A 27,992-nucleotide genomic window follows, 5' to 3' on the forward strand; every position below is an offset into this window, starting at 1 on the left:
CTTCTATGTGTATTGTCGGCAATGCAATAGCCGCGGGTAGTTTTAAATGAGTTTTTTCCTTCAAAATGTCATTTTGCTGTCAGACTGTTCTAAACACAGGAAACATGCGCCCCTTTACAGGCACACTATAGACACCCCCCAGGTACGAAATTTAAAGGGATATTACACTTTTATTGATTGACTTTAAGTATTATTAAAATCACTGCTCCTGAAAAAACGGCCGTTTTTAAAACTTTTTTTTGCATTGATCCATGTCCCCTGGGGCAGGACCCAGGTCCCCAAACACTTTTTATGACAATAACTTGCATATTAGCCTTTAAAATTAGCACTTTTGATTTCTCCCATAGACTTTTAAAGGGTGTTCCGCGGCATTCGAATTTGCCGCGAACACCCCCAAATTGTTCGCTGTTCGGTGAACTTGCGAACAGCCAATGTTCGAGTCGAACATGAGTTCGACTCGAACTCGAAGCTCATCCCTACCCCACACCATAATCCCCCCTCCACCAAATGATTTGGACCAGTGCACAAAGCAAGGTCCATAAAGATATGGATGAGCGGGTTTGGGGAACTTAACTGGCCTGCACAGAAGCTGTTTTAGCTGCAAAGGGTGAGCCAACTTATTATTTAACCCTACGGACTAATGCCCCGTACACACGGTCGAACATTGATCGGACATTCCGGCAGCAAAATCCTAGGATTTTTTCCGACGGATGTTGGCTCAAACTTGTCTTGCATACACACGGTCACACAAAGTTGTCGGAAAATCCGATCATTCTGAACGCGGTGACGTAAAACACGTATGTCGGGACTATAAACGGGGTAGTAGCCAATAGCTTTCATCTCTTTATTTATTCTAAGCATGCGTGGCACTTTGTGCATCGGATTTGTGTACACACGATCGGAAATTCCGACAACAGATTTTGTTCCGAAAATGTTATAGCCTGCTCTCAAACTTTGTGTGTCGGAAAATCCGATGGAAAATGTGTGATGGAGTCCACATACGGTCGGAATTTCCGACAACAAGGTCCTATCACATATTTTCCGTCTGAAAATCCGACCGTGTGTACGGGGCATAAGACTGGAATGCCATTAAAGTTCATGTGCGTGGAAAGGCAGGCGTCCCAATACTTTTCGTAATAGAGTGTATTTTTATGCACATTACCCTATTTTAGCAACTCAGTGCACCACAAAGCACTGTATGTGCACTGCAGTGTGCCACGTGTTGCCCTCTACTATACAGCGCATTGAGTTGCCATAGACTGTAAATGGCATCACAACACACCACACATAGAGCAGGTGTGTAATGATGTTATTGTATGATGATTACTGCTACATTCTAATGTCAGTGGGAATCATAACTGCCATTTAGTGATCTTTCTGAAAACAAGGCACACGTACAGACCTTTTTAATGCATTTTCACAGGAACTGTTTGAGAAAAACAAAATGTCATAATAACCTTGTTAGCTGAAGCAGTTCAGGCATCGAATTCACAGATACTGTACATACTTATGTTAGCCGACATTGCACTTAGGAAGGTTAGTACATAACAGACAATTCCTTATTTTACCAAAAAGGCATAGCTGGGAATAATCCAGTTTTGGCTCAGAGCCTCCAGCTAATCCAGCATGCAGCAAAATCTTCTCCCCCTGGTCGCACACAATTTCCAGAGCAATAGGATATGCTGCATGTTATTGGAAGCCTGGAGTAAAGATAAGGGAAGATATGTGTATGTGGAGGAGGGGGGTGCAGACTGGGGTTCTGAAATGCTATTGTTGTTGCCCTACGTGTTGTCATCTGCAGTGCATCAAGTAAGTCACCATTAGCCTTGTCTCCTGGGCTCCAATTCCAACCCACCATCCCAGGAGTCTAAAGCTGGATACACACTATACAATTTTCTGTAGATTTTTTTTCCTTCAGATTTTCAAAAACCATATAATATCAGGTCAAACCTTAAGAATTTCAATTTGTGTGCAATCAGGCAGCCCCTTGCGTTACAAGGTTTTAGGAAATCAGACAACAGAAGTTGTATGAGGTCTTAAGCCGTGTACACACGGGCGGACTCTTCGACCAGACTGGTCTGACAGAACAAATCCGTCAGACAATCTGACCGTGTGTAGGCTTCATCGGACCTGCAGCTGACTTTTTCAGTCGAAAGTTAGACGGACTTTAGATTTAAAACATGTTTCAAATCTTTCCGACGGATTCGAGTCCGGTCGAAAAATCCGTTCGTCTTTATGCTAGTCCGACGGACGAAAACTGACGCTAGGGCAGCTATTGGCTACTGGCTATGAACTTCCTTATTTTAGACCAGTCATACATCATCACGTACGAATCCGTCGGACTTTGGTGTGATCGTGTGTAGGCAAGTCCGTTCGTTCAAAAGTCCGTCGAAAGACTGTTGGACCTTTGATGCCGAAAAGTCCGCCCATGTGTACACGGCATTTGGCTCACTGACTTTGGCAATCAGGCCTGTAAAGTAAGACAAATGAATATGTGCAAAATACAGTTATACAAAGCAACTAATTAAAACAAATCCTTGTCCAAATAGCAAGTGGCTGGTTGCTTTTGGTGTGTATCATGTGTAAGGCCAACCATAGACAGAGCAAATTTCTTTCCTGCGGGTTGCAGGAAAGAAGATCGCTCGAACCCCTTCCACGGAGCCATTGAGTTCTGGAAGGGGAAGTGTTCCTGTCGGGGGAACATAGTGATTATTTCTATTGGCTAAATCTGACAGGCTAGTTGTATCCAAGTTAATCAACTTGGGTACATTTAGTCTGCCCATACATGGTTTGAATCTCGGCCGGTTCCTGCTGAACCAGCTGAGATTCAAACCATCTATGGCCGATTTTACTTTTTTGAAATGCTCACATATGTGTGTACAGTATATATACACAAAAGGTTTGGTGTATTTGATTCTACTAATAACGTGCATTTGGCACCAGGCCTGTGTGACTCACTAGCAGCGTTGCCAACCGCCAGTATTTTTACTGGCAGCCAGAAAAAAAAAAGGCAATTTTCTCCTGCCAGTAAAAGGAAAAAGTTGCCAGTAAAAAATATGGCTGCGATGTTCGGCTCGGTCTAGAGGCGGCCGAGACCATCCAAGTCCCTGCTACTGTGTGTCCGGGCAGCCCTGGTGGAGGCGGTGCCCGAGCGTGTCATGTGATGTCATGATGCAAGGGAACCATACAGAGTGGCCAGAGCCTCGTGTGTGGGTCTGCAGGACAGGAGCAGGGCAGGTCGGGAGTGGGACTGTCAGTGCTGTTTAGACTGGAGTGGACTGAAGGGAACCAAGAGTCAACTTCATGAGTGTGTGTGTGTGTGTGTGTGACTTCCTATTCTAATTTCTTGCCCTCCTGAGTCCTGTCCCTGAGCTACTTACTATATTGAAAATAAAATAAGAAATATGTTTTTTGCTCTAATATGTACCTTAAATCACATTGCTAATTGCATATTGTACTTGTTTGTAGCCTAAATACTAAAATTTGCACTTAATACTGTAATTTTGCAAATGCCAGTAAAAACTTGGCTGTGCCAGGAAATGTTGGGTGTCATGTTACTAAATTTCAATCTGGTAGGTTGGCAAGACTGTGCACTAGGTACGAGACTGTTAGGAACATTAATAAAAATGCAAAAGACATGGTATTCTCTCTTTGAACTGTCTTGTGCCACCTCCATTGACTGACTCTTTACCATGCTAATAACACCAAGATCTGCGCTGACTGCTCCTGGACCTCTGCTAAAAACAATGTGCTCAAGTTCCTAGCCCCGGAAATTGATTTGTAGGGAACACAGGCTTTACCATGCTGATTTGTATGTATTTTGTATGTGTATGTATACTATCGTTTACATGACCAAGAGAACTCTCATCTTAAACCCATAAATGAAATGTTATCACATGTACAGTAAACATTACATTGCTGTCCTTGGGTATTATATGACAACAGATAGAAAAACTCTAAAGATAAGGTCTGTAGTTTGGAGGTCTGTGAGAAGATGCATCTTCCGAACATTTCAGGACGGATACTTTTTCAATGTGCTGCCAGCTAATCTTCCACACTTCTGAGTAGCATGTGAAGATCTAAACAGAGAAGGAAACATTAATGAAGCAATAGAGTGTGTTTATTTCTAGGCAAAACTTTCAGTTTTAATTTTTGGATATGATAGAGAAGGAACCTCTCCTAGGCTTTTACTGCTGTGTACCTGCTTGGGAGATTCACCATCCCTATTGGACTGATAATCACTGAAACAAAAGGTGATAGGAATTACAAAATGCAGGGGCTTCACTGTTCTAGTGACAACTGTCTGAGAACAGATTTGCCCTTTTATGAGATTTCCACTAACTTTCTGTTGTGCACTTAGTTAAGGAAGTGATGGGGAATCTCCCCTTCAGAGCAGACAGAAAAAAAGAATATATTTTGGTTGTAGATTATTTTAGGCAAACCCATAATGACTTCAAAAAGATATGTACTGTATAATCCATTTAGCATCTTTTGCTAATCTAATTTAATCTAATTGTATTGGATTAAATAATTTTAAAAAAAGTATTCAATGTACAAGTATACTGGCCTGCACAGAGTCCTGACCTCAACCCAATAGAACACCTTTGGGATGAATTAGAGCCGAGACCGTGAGCCAGGCCTTCTCGTTCACATCAGTGCCTGAAGTCACAAATGCGCTTCTGGAAGAATGGTCAAACATTCCCATAGACACACTCCTAAACCTTGTGGACAGCCTTCCCAGAGAATTTGAAGCTGTTTTAGCTGCAAAGGGTGGGCCAATTGAATATTGAACCCTACGGACTAAGACTGGGATGCCATTAAAGTTCATGTGAGTGTAAAAGCAGGCGTCCCAATACTTCTGATAATATAGTGTATATATGTTTGTTTTGGATATACTACACTATTAAGTTTTTCTATTCTTGGGAAATGCTGCCATGAGGAGGATTCAGGCGCCATTCCGGAGCTTCTTTTTGGCGAGACGCATCCTGCGATTTTGTTTGCACGGTTTTGCTGAGATTTATCGTGCGACAATCGTGGCAAAATAATGGTGCGATTGGGGTGCCATTAGAAGTAATGACATCGCAAAAATTGAGGAAAACACAAAAAAACTGCGCTAGACTTATAAGAAAAAACAGAGGCTGCAGCTCAAATGTAGGATACACACAATAAACAGGTAGAATAAAAGAGGTTGCGCCCACAAATTAGCATGATTTAACACAGTCCATAACTTCAGTTCTTGATATGCACCACAGTGAGATCACACAAAGTGAAGAAGTGCTCGACACCGGATACCGGATATGGTATTGGCAACCACTTGAGCATCTCACTGGATCGTGGCCATACAGGGATGTACTCCAGATAGGCTCTCTCACACAGCCTATCTGGAGTACAACCCTGTATGGCCACAATCCAGTGAGACTCTCAAGCGGTTGCCAATACCATATCCGGTATCAGGCCTCCTGTGTGTGTTCAGCAGCCGCTCCTACAGTCAAGGCCACGGCTAGGTTACAGCCCAATGCTTTATATTGCCTGCTATTCGGTAAGCAGGCAGTTTATACGGTGTCGGGCACTTCTTCACTTTGTGTGATCTCACTGTGGTGCATATCAAGAACTGAAGTTATGGACTGTGTTAAATCATGCTAATTTGTGGGCGCAACCTCTTTTATTCACAAAAACTGAGCCCAAGGCTGGAAGAAATTATTTGAAATGAGATAAAAAAGGTTTTTTTTGGCAAGAAAATAGACATGTGTGCACATTAATATAAATTAATATAAACACATATATATATAATTAATATAAATATATATATATATATATATATATATATATAAATTAATATTAATATAAATATCTAAATAATAATATTGAAGCTATAGCACTATACGAGTTTTCTTTTTTTTTTTTTTTTTAACATACCGGAGGAAATAAGAATATTAAATAAAGAAGACACAGAAGCTTTTTTGAACCCATTTTCTTATGTTTGGGTCATCTGATCTGGTAAGAGTCTCGAGATTGGAATTTTTGGGGAAATGAAATTGGATATTTAAAGCGCTGGACATTCTACATTAATATATATATATTTTTTTATAACCTTTAACATGTTAATGTGATTTAAAAAGTAATTTTCAGACTTTTTTAACATCTGCACCTTTTTTTAGAATATTACCTGAAGACCATGACAGGTTCAAGTTAGAAAAACATGCATACATCGTACCTCCCATACCTCCCAACTGCCCCTCCATTTGGAGGGGCTGTCTCACTCTTTTGGAACAAAATCCCTCTGTTCCTCTTTCCTTCTCAGTTGTCATTTATTTTGGACAGATGTGTAGGCCTCTGTAGTAAATGCAATACTTGAAGCGTAACTTCACAGCATCTGAACACCACAAATCAAAAATGCTATTTTTAATAGTTGAAGCAAACTTCCCTATTCATCCATGTCCCAATGGTTTATTTTGTTGAGAAATCATTTTGAAAAAAACCTCCAGCATTACCGGCTGCAGTCAACCTGAGTAAGGGCAGATGATTCATGTAGTATTTACTTCCAGATGGGATCCATCTGCCCTTAGCTCAGGCACGAAGACAGGAGGATGTGCTTAACTGAGAAAGCCCATCCTTCCTGCCTGAAGACTCCTGGGATGTATGACATCAATTGCCTAGGCATGAAAACCAGGAAGTAACTGAAGAAATTTGAAATTAAAGGTTAACACAAGTAAATATAATACATTTTGCTATATATTTACTAATGCTATCAGCATAAGAATTAAAAATAGTCAAAGTCATGGAATTCAGCCACTCCAGTTCCCTTGTGTAAGGAAGCACTTGACAATGGCTGTGAATTTCCCACAATTGCCGCCATTCACACAAAACATTTGTACATCAGTTTCACAGTATGAGTAACTCTGCAAATTTTATTTTAAGAATACTCCCCATCATTTATCTAACATAGCCTTTTCAACCTCTTTACCAGGGAGGAACCCTTTCGGGTCACAGGGAATAATTACTATATTACTATATCTTACTTATATATTACTAAATTTGACAACTACCCTTTATGACTAATTCATTTTCAGCAGTAACAATGACATTACTGGTAAATAGAAAGTTTGACCAGAAAAAAGGCAGGCTATTTTATTGTTTCCTTATGGTTTCCTTGATGGCCAGTAGGAAAATGCCCCCTTACATTAATGGTCAGTGAAAAAGTGCCCCTTGCATTGATGATCAGTGGAAATGGGACCCTTACATTAATGGTCAGTGGAAAAGAGATCCTTGCATTGGTAGAGAGTGAAGTATCCCCTTACATTGATGGTAAGTAGAAAAGGAACCCTGCGGATTAGTGGTCAGTGGGAGAAGGACCACCATACATTGGTGGCCAGTGGGAGAGGAGCTCATTTACACTTATTCTCAATGAAAGAAGGGCCCCATTACAATGATAGTCAATGAATGAAGCATTACAATGGCGGTCATTTAGAAGAATGCTCCTTACAATGGTGATCAATGGGAAGAATGCTCCTTACATTGATGGTTACTGGAAGAAGGCTCCCTTACAGATAGGTAACCTCTGGAGGAACCCTAGGGTTCCATAGAACACTAGCTGTGAAAGACTGGTTTAACATCTTGTCTTTTTCTGACTGTAATTGATATGATAATCACTACCGTAATAAGCCATTTCTCCTCTCTGGTTTTTATACCGGTCTAAAGGTTATAGCATACCTGCTTCAGTGGTTTTGTTGGTTGGAAGTCACACTCGTCCAAAACATCCTTCATGCTCTTGTAACAAACCGTCCTTGCTAGTTTAGTTCTCAGCATGTATTTTATACCTTTCACAACCTACAGAAGAAAACCAGATACTGACTTTGTGCTCTGATGACATATTTATTCAGTTTTATAGCTGATTGAAATAACAGTCCAGTATTCTTACCTGTATCATAGCTTTCTCTATCTTCAGATCTTTAAATAGGAAAGCATCATTGGACATGTTGTTGTATGCATACACAGTTATCCTTACTGCTTTCTTGACTTCTGGGTCATTCGTGCTGGCATTTTTGGGAAACCCAGGGTCCGTTGTAGTGGAGTGAATGTCTACAACAAAAAATAATATACTGGATGGTGAAAAAGCAGTAATACATGTAACCATATAGGCAGTGGTTGTGATTTTATTTTAAGTGGGTTGTAAATGCTGTCAAAATCAATGTTTTCAGTTTGTTGGAGAAAAATAACAAACCATTGCATTTAAATTTGTACGTGACCATTGGATCATTATTTAAGATCTGCATAACTGAAGTATCACTACTTATAGACTCAGGGCTGGCCCAAGACATTGTGCTGCCTGGGTTCAAGCATGAAATGGCAAAAATCAAAAAATCATGTTCACCAAAAATTTGGCTAGATTCACATCAGTGTGGGTGTGGGAGTCAGTGCATATAAATTGCACACATTCCCACAGCCGCATAAAAAAACATGCTGCATTAAGAAAACACATGGGGGTGCCATTAACGATTAATAAAAGCAATAAAAATGGATAAAATGATAATTACCGTATTTATCGGCGTATAACACGCACCCCAAGTTTAGGAGGGAAGTTTAAGGAAAAAAACTTACAGAGGAGCAGGAAAGTTGTGTGCATCTAGATTAGAATCATAGCCATTCTTTCCAAACCTCATGTGCTGCATCTTTTCCACTCTACTCTTTTTATTATTATTATACAGGATTTATATAGCGCTGACAGACCTAGTAGTGGAGTGCACGGTGCAGGCAGGGGGCGGGTGTAGTGCTACAATCTAGCCCAAAAGGAAGGAACAAAGCCGCTCTCTGTCTACTTTGCTGTAATCAGCAGCATATTCTGTGCTGGGCATGGTTGTACCCAGCAAACTGCGCCCCCTTTCCACATTACCCTCTTGTCCACCCCACTCCACTCCCCAGCAAGACAACATGCAAGGATGACTCTACACTAGAGAGAGGGAGTTGTCCAATAGCAATGTACCCCCCCCCCCCCCAACACAGGCAGCAGTTTAGTGATCCTAGATTCCTCACACTGCACTCTTCAGGACAAAGCAATAGTCCACCCCTGTTGCCGCAGCCACCCCTCCCAGAGTGCCGCCCGGGACCAATGGTCCCACCGGGATCCATGGTAGGGCTGGCCCTGTATAAACTGCACTATCCCCAGGCAGGCGTCTCAGGGTGGGGGAATGGTTGGTAGGTTGGGACACATGTTAGGATATACAATCAGTACTGGCAAGTTGTGGATTTTGAGCCCAGAAGTTTCCTAAATTGAATGGTAATCTAGGAATGCAGTGAAGTAAGATTTGTAATTATAGTTCAGTAGTCAAGTGCTAATTAGCATGCAATGCTCAGGGATTTCTACAGAAGGAACACTGTTGAGTTTACTAGGATTTGATGAATCCGTACCTGTGAATATTCTGAACAATGCAATTGACATTTAGGATAAAGGATCTCCTGAAAGTTTCCATACAGTCTATTTGGCTTTTCATCTAATTTTATGCTCGTAAATAAAGTTGTCATTCCATCAACCTGGTGATAGTATTGGAAAGTGTTTACCCAATGTGTACCTTCAGGGCTAACACCACTTAGTAGACGGAGTAGATGAATCTTATACAACATCTCAATAAAGGCGTTACTTATGATTAAGCATTCATGCTATAGTGCAATATACTGTAAATTGTGACTCAGTCAGCTAACTTTTAAGGTGAGCACTTTTTAATTTGGGCTTATTGAGTATACACTGATTAAAGGTGGTACATTTAGATGTAGTCTTCTGTTATTTACTTGACTGTTTTATGTTTGTACCATAAAACGACATGTGGGAGAAGGCCTAATATAAATCTATGGGGATCTTCTGTGCAGGCATGGCCAGAGGGATAGAGGTACTGCAGGAAGCTACGGTCACAGATGGAGGTAAGTATGCACTGATGGAGTGGAAGGAAGGGGTACTATAAAAAGAATAAGCGCATTTGTAAATGCTCTTAGTTTTAAAATACACATTTTTTTTTCAAGTGTATCTCTAGTCAAAAATGTTTTTTTTGTTATGTGTAGGGGCCCTGTCCTAAGCAGTGATATCCCTAGCCTAAATATAGTACTGCTGGGCTGTGGTTGGCCTGAGCTTGGATTGTTATAGTTCTGCTGTTTGGTTTGCTCTAAGCTCAATTTTATTGTTTACTTCTGCCTGTTGTTGTGGATTGTCTGGCATTAATATGGGAAGATACAATAATCATGATTTATGAATATTTATGTCCCCCAGCCAACGACTATGAGATTTATTGCCAGCAGTGCATGCTGTGGGAGGGCATAAACATTTTTAGGGGACCTTCTGGAAGCTGCTGCCAAAAAAGGAGGATGTATGAATGAGGTCTGAACCTATGTCAGAGGAGAGGCCTGGGTTAGAGGCCTAAGAATTATGGATTACCAGAATTTGAACACCAGAGGAGAAAATGTAGCTGCTGTATAGTGTCCTGGAGAGCTAGGTACAGTAGAAACTACTTTCAGGGTACATTGCAGGAAGTTTGGTGGCTCATCCAGAAGGTACATGTGCTACCTAAAAGTTACTCAACATTTTGCAAAGTACAGAGTGGCAGTTTTGGAAAATGTCCTGTCTTCTGGATAGACTGTAAGTAGAGGCCTGGAGTTTGCATTTTTGGTCACTTTTCAGGATGTTTAGGAGTTTAGGAAGAAGTTTGAAATGCTTCCAAAGTTTAGGAAGAGGTATGAAATGCTTTCCTAAGGGTAAGGTGATGCTACATATGGATAGAATGGGGAAGTGTTGTCAGGTTTTTTTGTTGCCTTTTTGGTGAGAAATAAATACAGCTGTTGACAGAATAATGTTGTATCTCAGGGTCAGAAAGTAAAGAGAAATCTCCCTAATGTGACAGCTTACAATAAATACCTATTTTATGAAAAAAGCATTGCAGATGTGTAGGCAGAATCATCACATAGCAACTAAATGTGTTGATGATAAAATTATAATATGAGATAACAAGCACTTCTATAATTACTCAGTTTAGTGAAAGGACCCTATATTCTGAACAGCACCACCAAAACTGGGGTTACAAAAGACAACCAATTATATCAGAAATTCAGCTTTATACCTGTATAGAATGTCACAAGATCTATTTGTAGCACCCTCCTAGAAACAAGCACTTCTATAATTACTCAGTTTAGTGAAAGGACCCTATATTCTGAACAGCACCACCAAAACTGGGGTTACAAAAGACAACCAATTATATCAGAAATTCAGCTTTACCCCTGTATAGAATGTCACAAGATCTATTTGTAGCACCCTCCTAGAATAGGTTGCTAGAGAGGTTCAGGTAAATTTAGTCTGTTTGGCTACTTTGGAGTAGTGTGTGATTCGTTTTGACTACTCTGGGTTTCACAGGCTGCAGGCTCTACTTCTCCCTGCATTTTGGTAGGTTCCAGAATTTAGTGGGCTGAAAGAAGCAGACCCTGGGCCTGAATATTTATGTGGTCTCGTTCAATCCCTGGGGAAAAGTGCCCATTAGGTGGATGAGAAGCAGTTAAATAGTCTGGGGCCTAGAACAGCAGGGTTCTTATCCTGGAGGTGGAGACTTCAGCCTGAAGGGCTGCTCCCCTTCTGTGCAGACTAGCTGAAGCTTAAAGAGAACTCATCTAGATCCCAGTTCAGTGGGAGCTGGGAGGGCCTATCGCACATAATTTATTGCAGTCCCAGCCTAAAGGGAACTGGGAAGCCTATTTTTCCCGGAAGCAGTTTTGAGCTTAGCCAAGGGGGTGCACTTAGGATCTGGCCTGGAGATTCATTGTAGAGTGTCTAGCCAATATTGGACAAGAGTGTATCCAAGTATCTGGAGACACAGTCAGTAGGGGCCTTGTAGTGGGATCCTAGTGACTGTCTGCTGTTTAACGCCTTTGTGTGACTTCTTCAGTGTTGCTAAGGTGGGATTTGCCGGGAGTCCCAGAAGTGTTTGTGTTTCTATTCTCTGTCAAGAAGAGGGGTATCCCCCAAGAGAGTAGACCGAATACATAGAGTCCTCCACACACTTTGTGCACTAAATTCTGGAGTATCCCAAAGCTTCCCCGCACCCATCCAAGTTTAACAAGCAATAAAGCCTAAAAAGACATCCACTGCCTGGCTATTGTGAGAGAGACTGTTCAAGTGTTGTGTGCCTGGTGCCCGGGGACCCAGATGGGAAGAGAACTTGGGAAAAAATCAGCAGGACCAGTGAAGGGTTTGTGTATTACACATGTAACAGAATGCCTGATCCCATTTCTTATAAATTCAAGATTTTGTAACACACTGCTCCCCTTTGACTAAAGGCCATATGTAATCAAATGGAGAACTTGCAAAGGAAATTAAAATTATTTCACAGGCGAGGTTGGTATGTAATGCAGTGTTTTCTTGCAGAAGAGGAAAATCATTGATCCTTGCCCACAATTACTGGGCACTCTACTGCTTCTTTTGCTGACGGCAGTAATACAAATTAAAAATGGCTTGAGGAGAAATTAAAAGTCTACAGGTCAGTAACCACTGTCTGTCACAAACAAGTGAGTGAAACGCTAACAAGTACAATTTCTTCAGTCATTGCATTCTGTAGTAATCACATAATTTTCTGTAAAGTAGTTTAATATTGTTGATTTATCCCTAAAGAATCCAGAATTATAGGGATTTGCAGTCACCACAGTTTATGAAGTGTAAGCTTAGTTTAATGGGTTCTGTCATACACATTAAAGAGAGCATTAAAAAAAATATATAAACAGCCTTTTGACCACCACTTTTCCTCCTCAGCATTTTATCTATTAATGATTGTGGTTGGGGGTGAAGGTTTATATTTTACATTGTGGTGCTCCAAAGTTTCCCTTAAAGTGCAACTCTGGGAAATCTAAAAATGCTCCCTTGCAGCGCGCCACACTTAAAATACAAACTAGTGTTTTATTATTTCATGGAGTATAAGCATATAAGCATCCATAATGTTTGCAGAAAGTATCAAGTGCCCATTTACTGTATATAAATAATAATAATAATAAAAAAAATACTGTATCTCACAAAAGTGAGTACACATTTTTTGTAAATATTTTATTATATCTTTTCATGTGACAACACTGAAGAAATTACACTTTGCTACAATGTAAAGTAGTGAGTGTACAGCTTGTATAATAGTGTAAATTTGCTGTCCCCTCAAAATAACTCAACACACAGCTATTAATGTCTAAACCTCTGGCAACAAAAGTGAGTACACCCCTAAGTGAAAATGTCCAAACTGGGCCCAATTAGCCATTTTCCCTCCCCAATGTCATGTGACTCGTTAGTGTTACAAGGTCTCAGGTGTGAATGGGGAGCAGGTGTGTTAAATTTGGTGTTTTTGCTCTCAATCTCTCATACTGGTCACTGGTTTAACAGGACAGGTTCCACTCAGAACAGGCCTCGCTATGGTATGACATCGGAGAGGGAAAATGGCTAATTGGGCCCAATTTGGACATTTTCACTTAGGGGTGAACTCACTTTTGTTGCTAGCGGTTTAGACATTAATGGCTGTGTGTTGAGTTATTTTGAGGGGACAGCAAATTTACACTGTTATACAAGCTGTACACTCACTACTTTACATTGTAGCGTAATTTCTTTGGTGTTGTCACATGAAAAGATATAATCTGGGCAGCACAGCGGCGTAGTGGGTAGCACTCTTGCAGTAAAAAGGGTCGCTGGTTTGAATTCCAACCACGACACTACCTGCCTGGAGTTTGCATGTTCTCTCTGTGCCTGCGTGGGTTTCTTCCGGGTACTCCGGTTTCCTCCCACACTCCAAAGACATGCTGGTAGGTTAATTGGCTTCTGTCTAAATTGGCCCTAGTATATGAATGTGAGTTAGGGGCATTAGATTGTAAGCTCCTTGAGGGTAGGGCAGGGGCGGACTGACAACTCATGGTGCCCCCGGGCAATAGGAGATTATGGGGCCCCCGGGCAATAGGAGATTATGGAGCCCCCAGGCAATAGGAGATTATGGGGCTCCCAGGCAATAGGAGATTATGGGGCCCCCAGGCAATAGATTATGGGGCCACATAGTATACACACACACATACAGTATACACACACAGACACAAAATATACACACACAGAATACACATACACACACTGAGAAGGTACTGGAGAGGCGGGGCAGCTATAACCTTGGAATTTTTTTAAAAACACAGATTTTTACATACTGTCCCTGGTTTTATTGAGGCTAGCAACCCTGATGGGGCCCCTTAGTGGCATGGGGCCCTCGGGCATACCTCCCAACATTTTGAGATGGGAATGAGGGACACCTACTTGCAAACGTATGTAGGCATAGGACACGCCCCCTGACACACCCCCTTAAAGGAGAATTAACCCAAAAAAAAAGGTTAATTAAAGCCACAAGGACTTTTTTTTTTTTACCTCTACTATTCCTTTATATTGGCTTTTAACATTTACAAGTGCAGCAATTTTGAATTTAGATGAAAGGTTTAGTACTGGGAAACACTTTTTGAACGATAAAAAATGCATTTTATATACAACTATATGGATCAGACCAAAATGAGGGACAAATAAGGAGGAATGAGGGACAGAGGGACATTGCTCCAAATCAAGGACAGTCCCTCGAAATCAGGGACAGTTGGGAGCTATGCCCTCGGGCAGTGCCCAAGTGCCCGAATGGTCAGTCCGCCCCTGGGGTAGGGACTAATGTGAATGTACAATGTATATGTGAAGCACTGCGTAAATTGACAGCGCTATATAAGTACCTATAATAATAAAATATATACAAAAATGTGGGGTGTGTACTCACTTTTTGTGAGATACTGTATATATATATATATATATATATATATTGTCAGGATACGAGGAGTTAACAGGCAGCTGTGGGACAGTTTAGTCAACTTAAAAGGCTTTATTCAGCAAAACGTCAAAACAAACAGAAGAAATAACAGGCTTGTCTTACAATACAGGTGCACATATGTGAAAAATTCAGTCTCTGCAGCCACAGGCTGGTGTGCACAGTACACAGCTCTAACCAGAGCAACAGTCTTTTATGCATTTTAGCTAGTTTAGCTCACCCCAGCAGGTACACAATCCAGCAAAGGGCCTTTTCACACAGCATGCTGCTGTGTCTCTCACTCCTACTCAAACAGCTCTCCCAGCAGGATCAACTCAGGCAACAGGTGTCCTTCCCGCATCAAGCTCTTGTTTGTGCAAAGATCTATATCTAAAGAAATACTGTACTTTTGTAAATATATCTTTTACCTTAACTCCCCCCAATCCCCCACAGCATCAACCCCTACCTTCCAAAAGACTCAGGCCGGGTTCACAGGTATGCAAATTAGATGCCGGTTTCCCCGCATCCAATTCGCATAGCAGGAGATGTGACTGGCTCCCTATGAAGCCGGTTCACATATCTCCATTGCAGCTGCAGAGCGCACTGCACAAAAACTCTGCACGTCTTTGGCTCTGTTTCAGGGCCGAATTCAGGCATAGATTCGTCCCTGATTCGTCCCCGAAATGGGGAACAGGGATGCACAGCGCTCCTGTGCGATCCGCAGCGGGTTATAGTGTGAACCCGGCCTCATACTCATCTGCCCATGCTTTTGTCAGATTCACACTGTGTGACTCACAAGGAACTGCTGCAGACTCTCTCAACCTAACCCTTACTTGTGTGCAAGAGCAGAAACATTCTGTTCTTATTGAGAACCAGCTATTATACAATATCCCTGCATCCAACAGTTTTGTGCTTGATAATCAAGAAAAACAAGAACTGACTACAGACTAGATTTATAGCTATTATTTAAAGATTTTAACAAATTCATTTGGAATCTTATGCCCTGTACACACGACCGGTTTTCCTGTCAGAATAAACTCTGAAGGTTTTTCCGATGGAGTTCCGACAGAATTCCGCTCAAGCTGTTTTGCATACACATGATCACACCAAATTCCGACCGTCCAAAACGCGGTTACGTACAACACTTTTATACGACGGGACTAGAAAACAGAGGTTCAATAGCCAGTAGCCAATAGCTTCTGTCTCGAACTTTCTTCAGAGCATGCATCGTTTTTGGTACGTCGGAACAGCATAGAGACGATCGGTTTTCCCAATAGGAATTGCTTCCGTCGGAAATATTTAGAACATGTTCTCTTTCTAGGGCCATCAGAATTTTCAATGTAAAAAGTCCGATGGGGCATACATACGATCGTGATATACGATGAAAAGCTCCCGTCAGACTTTTTCTGTCGGACATTCCGCTCGTGTTTACACAGCATTACAGTTAAACATTTTTACTGCATAGCAACAGATACGGGTTTTAATTCTAACACTGTTCCCGTTTTTCTAGTAATATGGACGTGCACCAAACATTGAAAGAATGAGATATCCCAATATTAGAGACACTAGATGATTTTCTTTTTAAAAATAATAATCTGGAATCTCTTACTAATTCCCCCATTTATAAGGCTTAAAGTGATTGTAAATTCTTTTAAAAAATATAACAAACAGATTTATACTTACCCGCTCTGTGCAATGGAATTGCAGGTCCCAAACCTGCCACGCTTCTAGCTCCTCCTCCTTGGCGAGTGCCCCCATCTATGGGGACATTCATGCAGGCGTACTCCTGAGCCTCTCTGTCTGTGTCTATTGGTACAGACAGCGTTATTTGGCCTCGTTCCCCACTCCCTCGTCACTGATTTTGACAGCAGCGGGAAGCAATGTGGAAGCCTGTGAGACCAGGAAGTGATGGAAGTGAAGAGCTGCAGATGTGCACAGCGCTGGTAAGGTAAGTAAAAAGGGCAGGGGGTGGGGGGGGGTGAGGGGGCGATACTGATGCCTAAACATTTTTTACCTTAATGCAAGGAATGCACTAAGGTAAAAATTGTTTAGGCGTTATAACCATTTTAAGACTTATGGCGCGTACACATGATCGGAATTTCCGTCAGAAAAAACTTGGATGGTTTTTCCGACGGAATTCCGCTCAAGCTTGCCTTGCATACACATGGTCACACAAAAGTTCTCTGAACTTTCGACCGTCAAGAACGCGGTGACATACAACACTAAGACGGGCAGAGAAAATGAAGTTCAATGCTTCCGAGCATGTGTCAAATTGTTTCCAAGCATGCGTGATTTTTTGCACGTCCAAATTGCATACAGACTAATGCCCCGTACACACGGTCGGACATTGATCGGACATTCCGATAACAAAATCCTAGGATTTTTTCCGACGGATGTTGGCTCAAACTTGTCTTGCATACACACGGTCACACAAAGTTGTCGGAAAATCCGATCATTCTGAACGCGGTGACGTAAAACACGTACGTCGGGACTATAAACGGGGTAGTAGCCAATAGCTTTCATCTCTTTATTTATTCTGAGCATGCGTGGCACTTTGTGCGTCGGATTTGTGTACACACGATCGGAAATTCTGACAACGGATTTTGTTGTTGGAAAATTTTATAGCCTGCTCTCAAACTTTGTGTGTCGGAAAATCTGATGGAAAATGTGTGATGGAGCCTACACACGGTCGGAATTTCCGACAACAAGGTCCTATCACACATTTTCCATCAGAAAATCCGACCGTGTGTACGGGGCATAACGCATTTTCGGATAGGAACTTTTCCCGACCGAAAAATAGAGAACGTGCTCTCAATCTTTTGCTGGCTTAATTCCGCCAGCAAAGGACCGATGAAGCATACACACGGTCACATTTTCCGACAAAAAGCTCTCATCAGAGTTATGCTAGCAGCATTTCCGATCGTGTGCACGCGGCATTAGAAGCCCTCTTCTACCTTGAGATTACACACACTTCTTTCAGACCAAAAACCTCATTTTATCCTCACCAAGTTAAAGGTTCCTTTATTATTTTTTAAATATCTACAACTCCACCAATAAAACCTAAAAGAGTGATCATCTCAGTAGAAGTGAAAAAATCCCTGAAACATCTCAAATAGTGTATTAAGCGTGTGATTACACAAGCAGACAAAGTGGTGGAATTGAATTCAGGATAATCAAAAGATAGAATAATGAACAAAAAAGAATGGTACATTTTATACAAAGATTTTTTTCTAAACCCCTTATTTTTACTATTTCCCAAAATCCATAAAGCCAACAAATCACCCCCAGGTAGACCAATAATTGCGTGTATGGATAGTCTGACAATTGGCCTATAATACATAGATTTTTTCTACAACCTGGTAAACCCCTACTATCCTACATAAAGGATTCCAATCAACTCTTGGAAGTCCTTTAGAATTCTAAATAGGAACCAACATACATGTGATTTTTCCTTAGATGTAGGTTCACTGTGTACATCCATTCCCCTTATAGCATTAAGTTAACAGCATAGCAAACAAATGGATGTCAAACCCACAGCTACATTTTACTAGAAAGCACCCATTTTCTCTGGAGCACCATTATACATTTCTGGATCAATACTTTTTGCAATCCAAGGGACTGCTATGGGAGCAAATTATGCTCATAGCTATGTGAGTCTGACCATGGGCCTTTGGGAGACTTTTAAAGTTGAAGCTTAGTTTATATTTTTTTTTGGTATACAGTACTAAAGACATTAGGTATTTGTAATTGTGTTAATGCCATTACCTACAGGCAGTTACTTCTGCTACAAATCATCTATGTGTTGTCTTCTCTACAGCCACTGAATACTGCCCAAAACATCTGTCCTCTGGAATTTTTAGCTGGTACAGAGTAAAATTGCACCACCCTCATTCTCCCTCTCCTCTATTCACAAAACTAGAATTACTGCAATCCCACAATGCATCCTATTCTGTGGCTGGAGGAAATCCTGTCATTCAACTGCTCCTCCTCCATACACATAACATAATGCATTGTGGGTGTGCAGTAATATGAGTTTTGTGAGGGCGGTGAGCACTATTAATCTTCAGAGCACCAGAAGACAGCCACTCAGGGCAGTATCAAGGGGCTGTAAAGGAGACACTGAGATACATTTTAACAGAAGTAGCCACCTGCAGGTAATGGGAGACACACCATTACATATACCTATTGTAATACATGTACTGTACATATTTGTGCAGCAAAAAAATGTGCATGTATTATTTTTTCCTGCAGAAGCCTGGAAAGCATTGCACCTGTGATCTTTGATTCTGGGGTGCAGTGTACGAGCTGTCAGTTTGAAAGCTGAAGGTGAATAGACTACAAGGGAGCACATTGAGAAATACAAGCCGTCTGCCGCAGTGGAAGGTGGAAATTGTAGTTATTTCATTCACAGGAAACTGAGAATGAATGATGCGGCTGTATGGGCAGAGCCTGGCATGGTTGCGCTCTTTTCAAAAAGTGACAGCCGGTACAGGGAGAAGAACCCTGCCCACTGTCACGGGGCATCAGGGGGAAGAGGCGGCAGGAGCTGGAACTTGTTAAATGCTCCAACCTAAGTTTGGTAACATGTTCCAAAAGTGAACTTATCTTTTCAACTTTAACAAATGGAAACATAACCCTGACTATGGTAATATTGTATGCTATATAGAAAATGCATAGTATCATTATCGTTCTTATATGATATCATTATCATTTGGCATTGTGCTCAACATTCAGTATATCGATTGTTGAATATAGCAATAACATTACTTTTGATTCTATCATTACCCACAACTTAGAAAAGATTGCATATTGGCCAAAAGATTATATTATGCAGAACATAACCCTTTAAAAGAAATTTCTTTAGGGCCGATACTGCAAAAATGCTTTTGAGGATGCCTATGAGATATTTTTAACCAGTCCAGAACCCTCTAAAAACTGTCAGAGTCAGATGCACCAGGAATAAATTTAATTACCAAACACAATACAAAGCACCACTTGATAGAGAAAGCCATGAGGAAGAATGGGCATATTTTAAAACAAAATCCAAAGCTAGGTTCCCATTTTACCTGCAAGCCCCAAAATAATTTTCAAAAAATGTCCTTAATCTAGCAAGCAGCCAGCAAAATAAAGAGTGCAAGGACAACAGTTTCTCTTATAGAATTTCTGAAGGGTATCAAAGGAGTTTTACGGTGTAGAAAACTCAAATGTAAAACCTGTTTTTATATCACATATGGTCAAACAATGTTTTATCATGGTGCTATTAGAGCCTATCCTATCACGCAATTTATCAACTGCTCCACAGACCATGTAGTGATGAGCTTACTTGCCCCTGTGGGTCACTTTGTATATGCTGAATCTTTTTTGCAGAACATTGCCTCCACATTTTATAAGCTGTCACTTCCTTTTCAAGCATAAGTAAACCTAAGAAAGATTATAGAACAAATTCCTGATAATATAACTTCAGCTGAATGGTTCAAAAGTTGTGCAATTAGGAAACTTATGGATCTGTATGTTAAATTCACTGCACTCCATTGGATTAATAAGGAATTGGATGTATTGAAATATTCTATAGCCTTATATTTATCCATTATGTATTACTTCATTGTTCATATAGTATAATGCTATTGGCACTGAGTATTTATATTATTTTTTATGTCCCTATAGAATTTTACACAACAATATTTTACTATTTTATGTTTTCCAACTTGTTTTTTTTGTGACAGTTTTTAGTTTTTTGGTTTATCGACACCGTTACACATTATTTGGTACAACACTTTGATAACATTTGTATCCATTATTAGAATTACTACATTGCAAGTAAATTTCCATTCACAATAACACCATGAGCATTGGTGACTTTCATTTCACTCATTTTGTTTCAGAGGGATTTATATACTTTATATCCCATCAAACCTATATATGTTTTACACACACATTTTATATATTGTTGCATTATAGGGCATTTCTACTGTTATATACTTGTTCTAGCTAGGTAAATAAATATACACTGGCGATGTGCACCAATGCCTAGTGAATTCAGGGCCAGGGGGAGAGTTAAAAGTGTATGAGCCCATACAATCTACCCATACTATCTACCCATACTCATCTCCACTCATATAAAAATAAGCACATATACACTATATTGTCAATTGCCTTTACACACACGTGTCTACACATTTCATGTTCCCACAAACTTGGGAACATGAAATTGTCCAAAATGTCTTGGTATGCTGACGCCTTAAGAGTCCCCTGCACTGGAACTAAGGGGCCAAGCCCAACCCCTGAAAAACAACCCTACACCATAATCCCCCTCCACCAAATGATTTGGACCAGTGCACAAAGCAAGAAGAGTTGAAGCTGTTATAGCTGCAAAGGGTGGACTATTAAAGTTCATGTGCGTGTAAAGTCAGGCACCCCAATACTTTTGGCAATATAGTGTATATATTTTTTATGGATACGTTTCTCCTCTTTTTTTTTCATTTATTAATTATTACTTTTTATTCCAATTTACTTGTGTATAAAAAACAAGCCCTAACAAACAAAAAACAAGTGTATAACAAAAACGCCCAAGCAATGTATTTCTTTGGAATAACTAACTTTGAAAATCTCTCATTATTGCATTTATACATATTACAATATTTATGAATATCGCCATATGCAATAACATGATGTTCTTACTAGTATAATTGATAATTGGGAGCAGCAAAGAAAAGTCAGCGCGTTTTATGCTGCTGGTACTTATTCATGACGTCCTGAATAAGTGCTAGCAGCGTGAAACATGTTGACTATATTTTCCCGTTCCTACTGTGTCTATTTTTGCTGTACATGGCATTTCACAGACAAATATTAAAGTGAATGTTGTTTTTTTGATGTGCAACCTTTTTGGATCCTATTGTATTGTCTTATATGGCTGGACAAGCTGCGTTTGCACCTGAATCTATAGGAAGTTGAAAGGACTGAGTGGCGGACTCACCTGGAGCAACAGTATACTTTTTATGCATTTTAGTTGGCTTTTAACATGTATATGTTTCATTCTCTTATTAATGCCATATGTTAATGTGGAGTTGCCCAATTTTGGTAGCCACTATTTAAATCCCCATACTCCCTGAGATGCCCAGGCTTGACAAAGGGATTGGAGCCCCTGAAAAATGTCACCATAGCAAACATGGCCAAGAAAGGAAGCCACAAGGACTTTGTTTCTCTCCACCACTTGGTAGATCTGTTACATTGATCTAGTGGAAACCTTTTCCCTGCTGCTGGACATGAAAGGCTGTCAGATGCAGTCTACTCTGCAGGCTCATATATGAATGTATTCACCTCTCATTCAGTGTGAGTGCAATATTATTGTTCTTTATTAAACTTTGTTTTAATGCACAAAGGTTGTTAAGCCCTGTTCTCTGTTTTTCCTTATTTCTATATAGATCATCTATTGTTGGCATGCAAGAAAAAAGACCCTGCCCTAGAAATTAATAAAATGTTTCCTGCGAATGCGCTAAAGAAGGAAGGTCCTGGGTGTGAGAGTTCATAGCAATGGCTATGTGACTCCCAGGGACAGTAAAATGAAAGTGCAGTTTTTCTTTATTGCAATAAAAAATACATGGGACAGCAAAGCTGTCAAAATGTGAAAGTCACTAAAATAAAAATAATTTTAAGCTAAACATTACAATAATACCACAATCTAAGGCCTCCCTGAAAAAACACCATGCTTCCTCTAAAGTAAAATTGGTTACACAAAAAATCTTAATGTACAAAGCTCACCCATAAGGCTAAATCAATGTTATAACAACTTTGCTGTTGGTAATATTTATAAAAATATCCTCTGTGTGCCTTGAAGAAATATCCAGTAAACCAAGAATACAGTCTGTATATCTCTGGATTGTCTGCCTATAAAACCAACTGACCTTCTTGATTACTACAAATAGCATATAACATATACTGTAGCAATAGAAGACCCCTCACCTCAAAGGGAAACCAGTTTTGCTACACCACAGAATTACTAATTACTGGAACTAGGTGTCAAAAAAACAACAGTGGCTTTTACATCTTTTGCAACTGAGACACAGTACAGAGGGAACACTAAAGGCAGAAAATGTAGCAGTGCCAGGGTCACTAGAGGGGGAGGTGTGGTATGGTACAGGGGGAACATGGGGGGGGGCAGTTGGGGTATGGCACAGGGCGAACACTGGAGAAAGATGAGTGGAGCAGTGCTGGGGAACACTAGAGGGGGCAGAGAGGTACAAAACAGAGGTTCTGGAGGAAGAAATGAGGAGCGGTGCTGGGGGGGGGGGGGTGCTGTACAGAGTAAACACAGGAGGCAAAAGTGAGCAGAAATGCTGGGGGAACAGTGGAAGAGGAGGGTGCTGGAGACAGATGAGAGAAGCAATGCTGATGGGGACACTGGAGAGGGAGGTAAAGCATGATACAGGGGTATTACTGGAGGCGTGCTGGAAAAACGGGGGAGTTAAAGGTGATGCAAAGTACACGGGGGGGCTGGAGGCAGAATAGAGAAGTGCTGGGGGGACACTGAAGGGGCAGCTGGCTTGTGGGACAGAGAGAACACTGGAGGCAGAAGAGAGGAGAGGTGTTGGGGTACACTGAAGTGGGAGGTAAGGTACAGTACAGAGGAAACAATGGAGGAAAAGGTAAGGCACAGTACAATGGAAGTAAGGGGGATGGGGTGCTGGAACAGAAATAGTGCTGAGGAACTGAAGAGAGAGGTGAGGTACAGTACAGTGTGAGGCTGGAGGTGGAAGAGAGGAGAAGTGCTGAGGGAAGGATACTGAAGGGGGAGGTTAGGTATGAGACAGTGTGGGGCTGGAGGCAGTGTGGAGCGGTGCTGGGGGACACTGGAGAGGCTGGTGGAGTGTTTGACAGAGAGAATACTGGAGGCAGAAGAGAGGAGAAGTACTGGGGTACACTAAAGAGGAAGGTGAGGTATGGTACAGCCTGGCGCTGGTGTCAGAAAAGAAGAGAAGTGTGTGGGGGGGGGGCACTGAAATGGGATGTTAGGCTCCGTACAGGGTGGTGGTGGTGGCAGCAGAGTGGAGAAATACTGGAAGAAGGGCATTGAAGGGTAAGGTTAGGTACGGTACAGCTTGGGGCTGGAGGCAGAGGGGTGAAGCAGTGATGGGGGGACACTAAAGGGTGACGTGAGCTATGGTACAGGATGCAGCCGGAAGCAGAAATTAAGATAAGTGCTTGGAGCTAGACATTGAAGGGGAAGGTGAGGTATGGTACAGGGTGATGCTGAAGGCAGAAGAGAAGAAAAGGGCTGGGGGGGTCATTAAAGGGGCAGGTGAGGTGCGGTAGAGGTGGCGCTGGAGTCAGAAGAGAAGGAAAGTGCTGGGGGAAGGACATTGAAGGGGGAAGTGAGGTATGGTACAGCATGGGGCTGGAGTCATTGGAAACAGATGGGTGAAGGAAAGGAGTGCTGGGGGGGACATTGAAGGGGGAGGTGAGGTATGGTACAGGCTGGTGTTGATGGCAGAAAAAAAAGAGAAATGGGTGAGGGGGGCACTGAAGGGGGATGAGTCATGCTACAGGATGATTTCAGAGACAGAAGAGAGGAATAGTGCTGGGGGGGTGTCATTAAAGGGGCAAGTGAGGTACGGTATAGGGTGGTGCTAGACGCAGAGGAGAAGAGAAGTGCTGCAGAAAGGACACTGAAGGGGGATGTGAGGTATGGTACAAGATGGTGCTCGTGGCAGAAAAATAGAGAAGTAATTAGGGGGGACATTGAAGGGGGATGCGAGGTATGGTACAGGGTGGTGTTGGAGGCAGAAGAGAGGAGAAGTGCTGTGGGAGAGGGGTGTTACTAAAGGGGCAGCTGAGGTACAGTACAGGGTGGTGCTTGAGGCAGAAGAGAAGAGAAGTGCTGAGGGAGGAATAATAAAGGCGAAGGTGAGGTATGGTACAAGTTGGGGCTGGAGGCAAAAGGGTGGATGAGCGCTGGGGGAACACTAAACAGGGAGGTGAGGTATGGTACAGGATAATGCTGGAGGCAGAAGAGACCAGTACTGGGTGGAAACTGAGGGGGGGGGGGGGCGGAGGGTAGGATACAGGAGGAACACTGAAGGCAGATGTGAAAAGAGGCTGGGGGGACAATGGAAGGAGAGGTACAATACAAGGGGGCACTGGAGGATGAGAAGAGGAGCAGATCTGGGGGAATACTGGATAAGTGAGGTATGGTTCAGAGAGGTCCTGGAGGCAAGGGAAAGGAGAAGTGCTAGGTGGACATTAGAAGCTCATGTGAAATAGGGGAAAGCACTGGATCAGAGCAGCAGTACATAATGGAGGCCCAACATGTTTTAGTTATACCAATAGACATAGAATCATATCTATATTCATCCCACTTCCTCCGATTCCAGGCTGTCATGAGTAAGCCACCAAGCTTTGACTGGAAAGTTAAAGTGGTTGTAAAGGCTGAAGGTTTTTCCCCTTAATGCATTCTATACGTGAAGGTAAAAAACCTTCTGCATGAGCTCTGCACCAGATAACGTACCTAGTACATGCCCTGACACTTCCGGGTCTGGGGCGAATGCAGCTGGAGACCCGCTCCCGCTGTGATCACACACAGAGGGAGCCCAGCGGTGGATACTGCAGACTCAATGTCCACCAATTGTTTAGTAGACATGCAGAATGGTGTAAACAAGGCAGACTGCCGTTCTGTCAGTAGGGAAGAAATTGATCCTGTGTTTCTGCTAAGCAGGAACACGGATCTATGCCTTCCCTTGATAGAAGCACCTCCCACACAGTGAGTAAGCACTTGCTAGGAACACATTTAACCCTTTGATTAGCCCTGCTGTTAACCCCTTCCCTACCAGTGTTATTAGTACAGTGACAGTGCATTTTTTTTAGCACTAATCAATGTATTAGTGTCAATGGTCCCCAAAAGGTGTCAAAAGTGTCAGTTAAGTGTCCGATTTGTCTGCCGCAATATCGCAGTCCCACTATAAGTCGCTAATTGCCGCCATTACTAGTAAAAATAAAAAATAAAAATATCCCATAGTTTGTAGACGCTATAAATTTTGTGCAAACCAATCAATATATGCTTATTGGGATTTTTTACCAAAAATATGTAGCAGAATACATATTGCCCTAAATTGATGAAGAAATTAGATTTTTTTCAATTTTTTTTTATTGGATGTGTCTTATAGCAGAAAGTAGAAAATATTGATTTTTTTTTTAAATTGACGGACTTTTTTTATAGCGAAAAAAACCCCCCCAAAAAACGCAGAGATGGTCAAATACCACCAAAAGAAAGCTCTATTCGTGGGGAAAAAAAGAACATAAATTTTATTTGTGTACAGCGCCAGTTAAAGTAACACAAAACTGTATCGCAAAAAATGGCTTGGTCATGAAGGGGGGTAAATCTTCCGGAGCTGAAGTGGTTAAAGCATGAACCTTTACTATCACTTTAAGACCCCTTTCACACTGGGGCGGTTTTCAGGAACTTTAGCGCTGGAAATAGCCTCTGCTAAGCGCCTGAAAACCACCTCCCATTCATTCAAGTGTGAATTTTCACACTGGGGTGGTGCGCTTGCGGGATGTTCCAAAAAGTCCTGCAAGCAGCATCTTTGGGGTGGTGGGGAGCGCAGTATTTAGCCCTGCCCATTGGAATGAATGGGCAGGCAGAAGTGCCTGAAAAGCGATTCGGAAGCGCCGCAACAGGGGAGATTTTAACTCCTTCTATGAGGTTAAAAGTGCCCCGCTAGCGGCCGAGAAGCGCCGCTTAAACAGCGCTAAAGCGAGAGGCGCTGTAACGCTAATGCGGCCGCAGCCCCATTGTAAAAGGGGTCTCAAGATAAACTCTGAGTCACTTTGCTTTCTGCACTCTGCTCCTATCAGCATGCTCACATGAACTGAGAAAACTTGTTCTGCTTCTCTCTCTTTTCCAATCTTTGCTCTGCTGTACAAAAGCAATGCAAAAGGGCTGATACCATTACATTCAGGTACTTACACTGTTTGCATTAAAAAAATCAATTTAATAATCTACAATTTATGAACACAGAGCTGCATTAATTTGTGTATTTATATCTGCCTATAGATCAGCTTTAAAGAAAAACATTCAGAAAGCAAAGGTACCACAGATATGTCATGCAGTATTATTCAGCTAGGCTGGATTCCGTCTCTGCTAATGTACATGCTGTATCCCTTTAAAAATATATTCTGTTTATCTTCCATTAAATGTAATCTATGTAAATTACATGGCACTAATGTCAAAACCAGAAGAAACAACTGTTATGTAAATAAAATAAGCAAATTCACCCCCAGAATGGACATTTCTCAGCATGAGAAGCATTATATGCAAATAATCTGCAATGTTAGAGAAAACAAAGATATGCAGAAATTATTTATATGCCTACCAACGTTGGTCCCAGCTTGAGTCCTTGCTCCTAACATTAACAAGATGACCAAACCCAGCAGAGCAGACATGTCTGTCGTCGTATTCATAGAGAAGATAATGGTGAAAATTTTGTAGTGATCAGACCTGATAAAAATTTGTACAGGAAGAAGAGCTATCTGTGAGTGAGAACTTCTTGGTTACTGAAATGTTTCTTTTTATTGCACTCTTCCTGTTGCTGGCAGTCAATGCATTACTAACAAAGACCACAATTTCACACAGTCATAGAATGTATATTACTCATCAATACACTTACATTAAAGTGGAAAAAAAGCCTAAATCTAACTATTCTTAAAAATGTTCCCTCCCCCTCCTCCTATCTATCCTGCCTAATCTGTATAAAAAAGATCTATATACTTGCCTATTTTTAATCTGCTCTGGTCCAGTCTGTGATCCTGCAGCACTCGTGTCAGAAACCATGAAATGAGGCTGAGACAGAAGTACAGTTAAATCACACTTGTTTAATAATAAAAGTAAAAAGAACAAACGTAGTCAAAACATAGCCAAAGTTCAGTAACTGGAACGGGTTGTCAGCCAAGCCAGAAGTCAGGGATCAATGTAGTGGAACAGCAAGCAGGATCTGGAGCAGGAAGGGATGTCAGCAAGGCAAGTCTTGAACAGAATCGCAGGAGATAGTTTCTGTGATGTGACCAAGGTGAAGGCAGACCTCCTCTGGACTGGACGGCTTACGTAGGCAGGACTGACAAGCAGGATATCATCAACAGCTGAGTAACTGTGGAGAGATAGGAGCTGGCAATTAGCTGACAGCTGAG

The 27,992-nt window shown here is 41.6% G+C and overlaps 1 protein-coding gene across 1 annotated transcript; it reads right to left on the reverse strand.

Annotated features, from left to right (window-relative positions):
- On the reverse strand, positions 1-27,333 carry CST7 (cystatin F). Its single transcript, XM_073627950.1, has 4 exons — positions 27,182-27,333; positions 7,919-8,079; positions 7,711-7,827; positions 1-4,079 (listed from the first exon to the last, which is right to left on the reverse strand). Exons 1-4 carry the CDS (start codon positions 27,267-27,269, stop codon positions 3,957-3,959), a joined length of 489 nt encoding a protein of 162 aa, XP_073484051.1. The 5' UTR covers positions 27,270-27,333; the 3' UTR covers positions 1-3,956.
- Between the last annotated feature and the right edge of the window lie 659 nt (positions 27,334-27,992).

The sequence above is a fragment of the Aquarana catesbeiana genome, linkage group LG04 (assembly GCF_042186555.1).
Source record: "Aquarana catesbeiana isolate 2022-GZ linkage group LG04, ASM4218655v1, whole genome shotgun sequence".
Lineage (NCBI taxonomy): Eukaryota > Metazoa > Chordata > Amphibia > Anura > Ranidae > Aquarana > Aquarana catesbeiana.

What these genes read in the sequence shown, in the direction of transcription:
- CST7 (XM_073627950.1), bottom strand. Translation starts at nt 27,269, where the DNA reads ATGAATACGACGACAGACATGTCTGCTCTGCTGGGTTTGGTCATCTTG. An exon ending in TCAAGCTGGGACCAACGTTG is followed by an intron (nt 8,080 to 27,181) that starts GTAGGCATATAA and finishes TTTTTGTTGTAG; the next exon opens with ACATTCACTCCACTACAACG. An exon ending in TAGAGAAAGCTATGATACAG is followed by an intron (nt 7,828 to 7,918) that starts GTAAGAATACTG and finishes TTTCTTCTGTAG; the next exon opens with GTTGTGAAAGGTATAAAATA.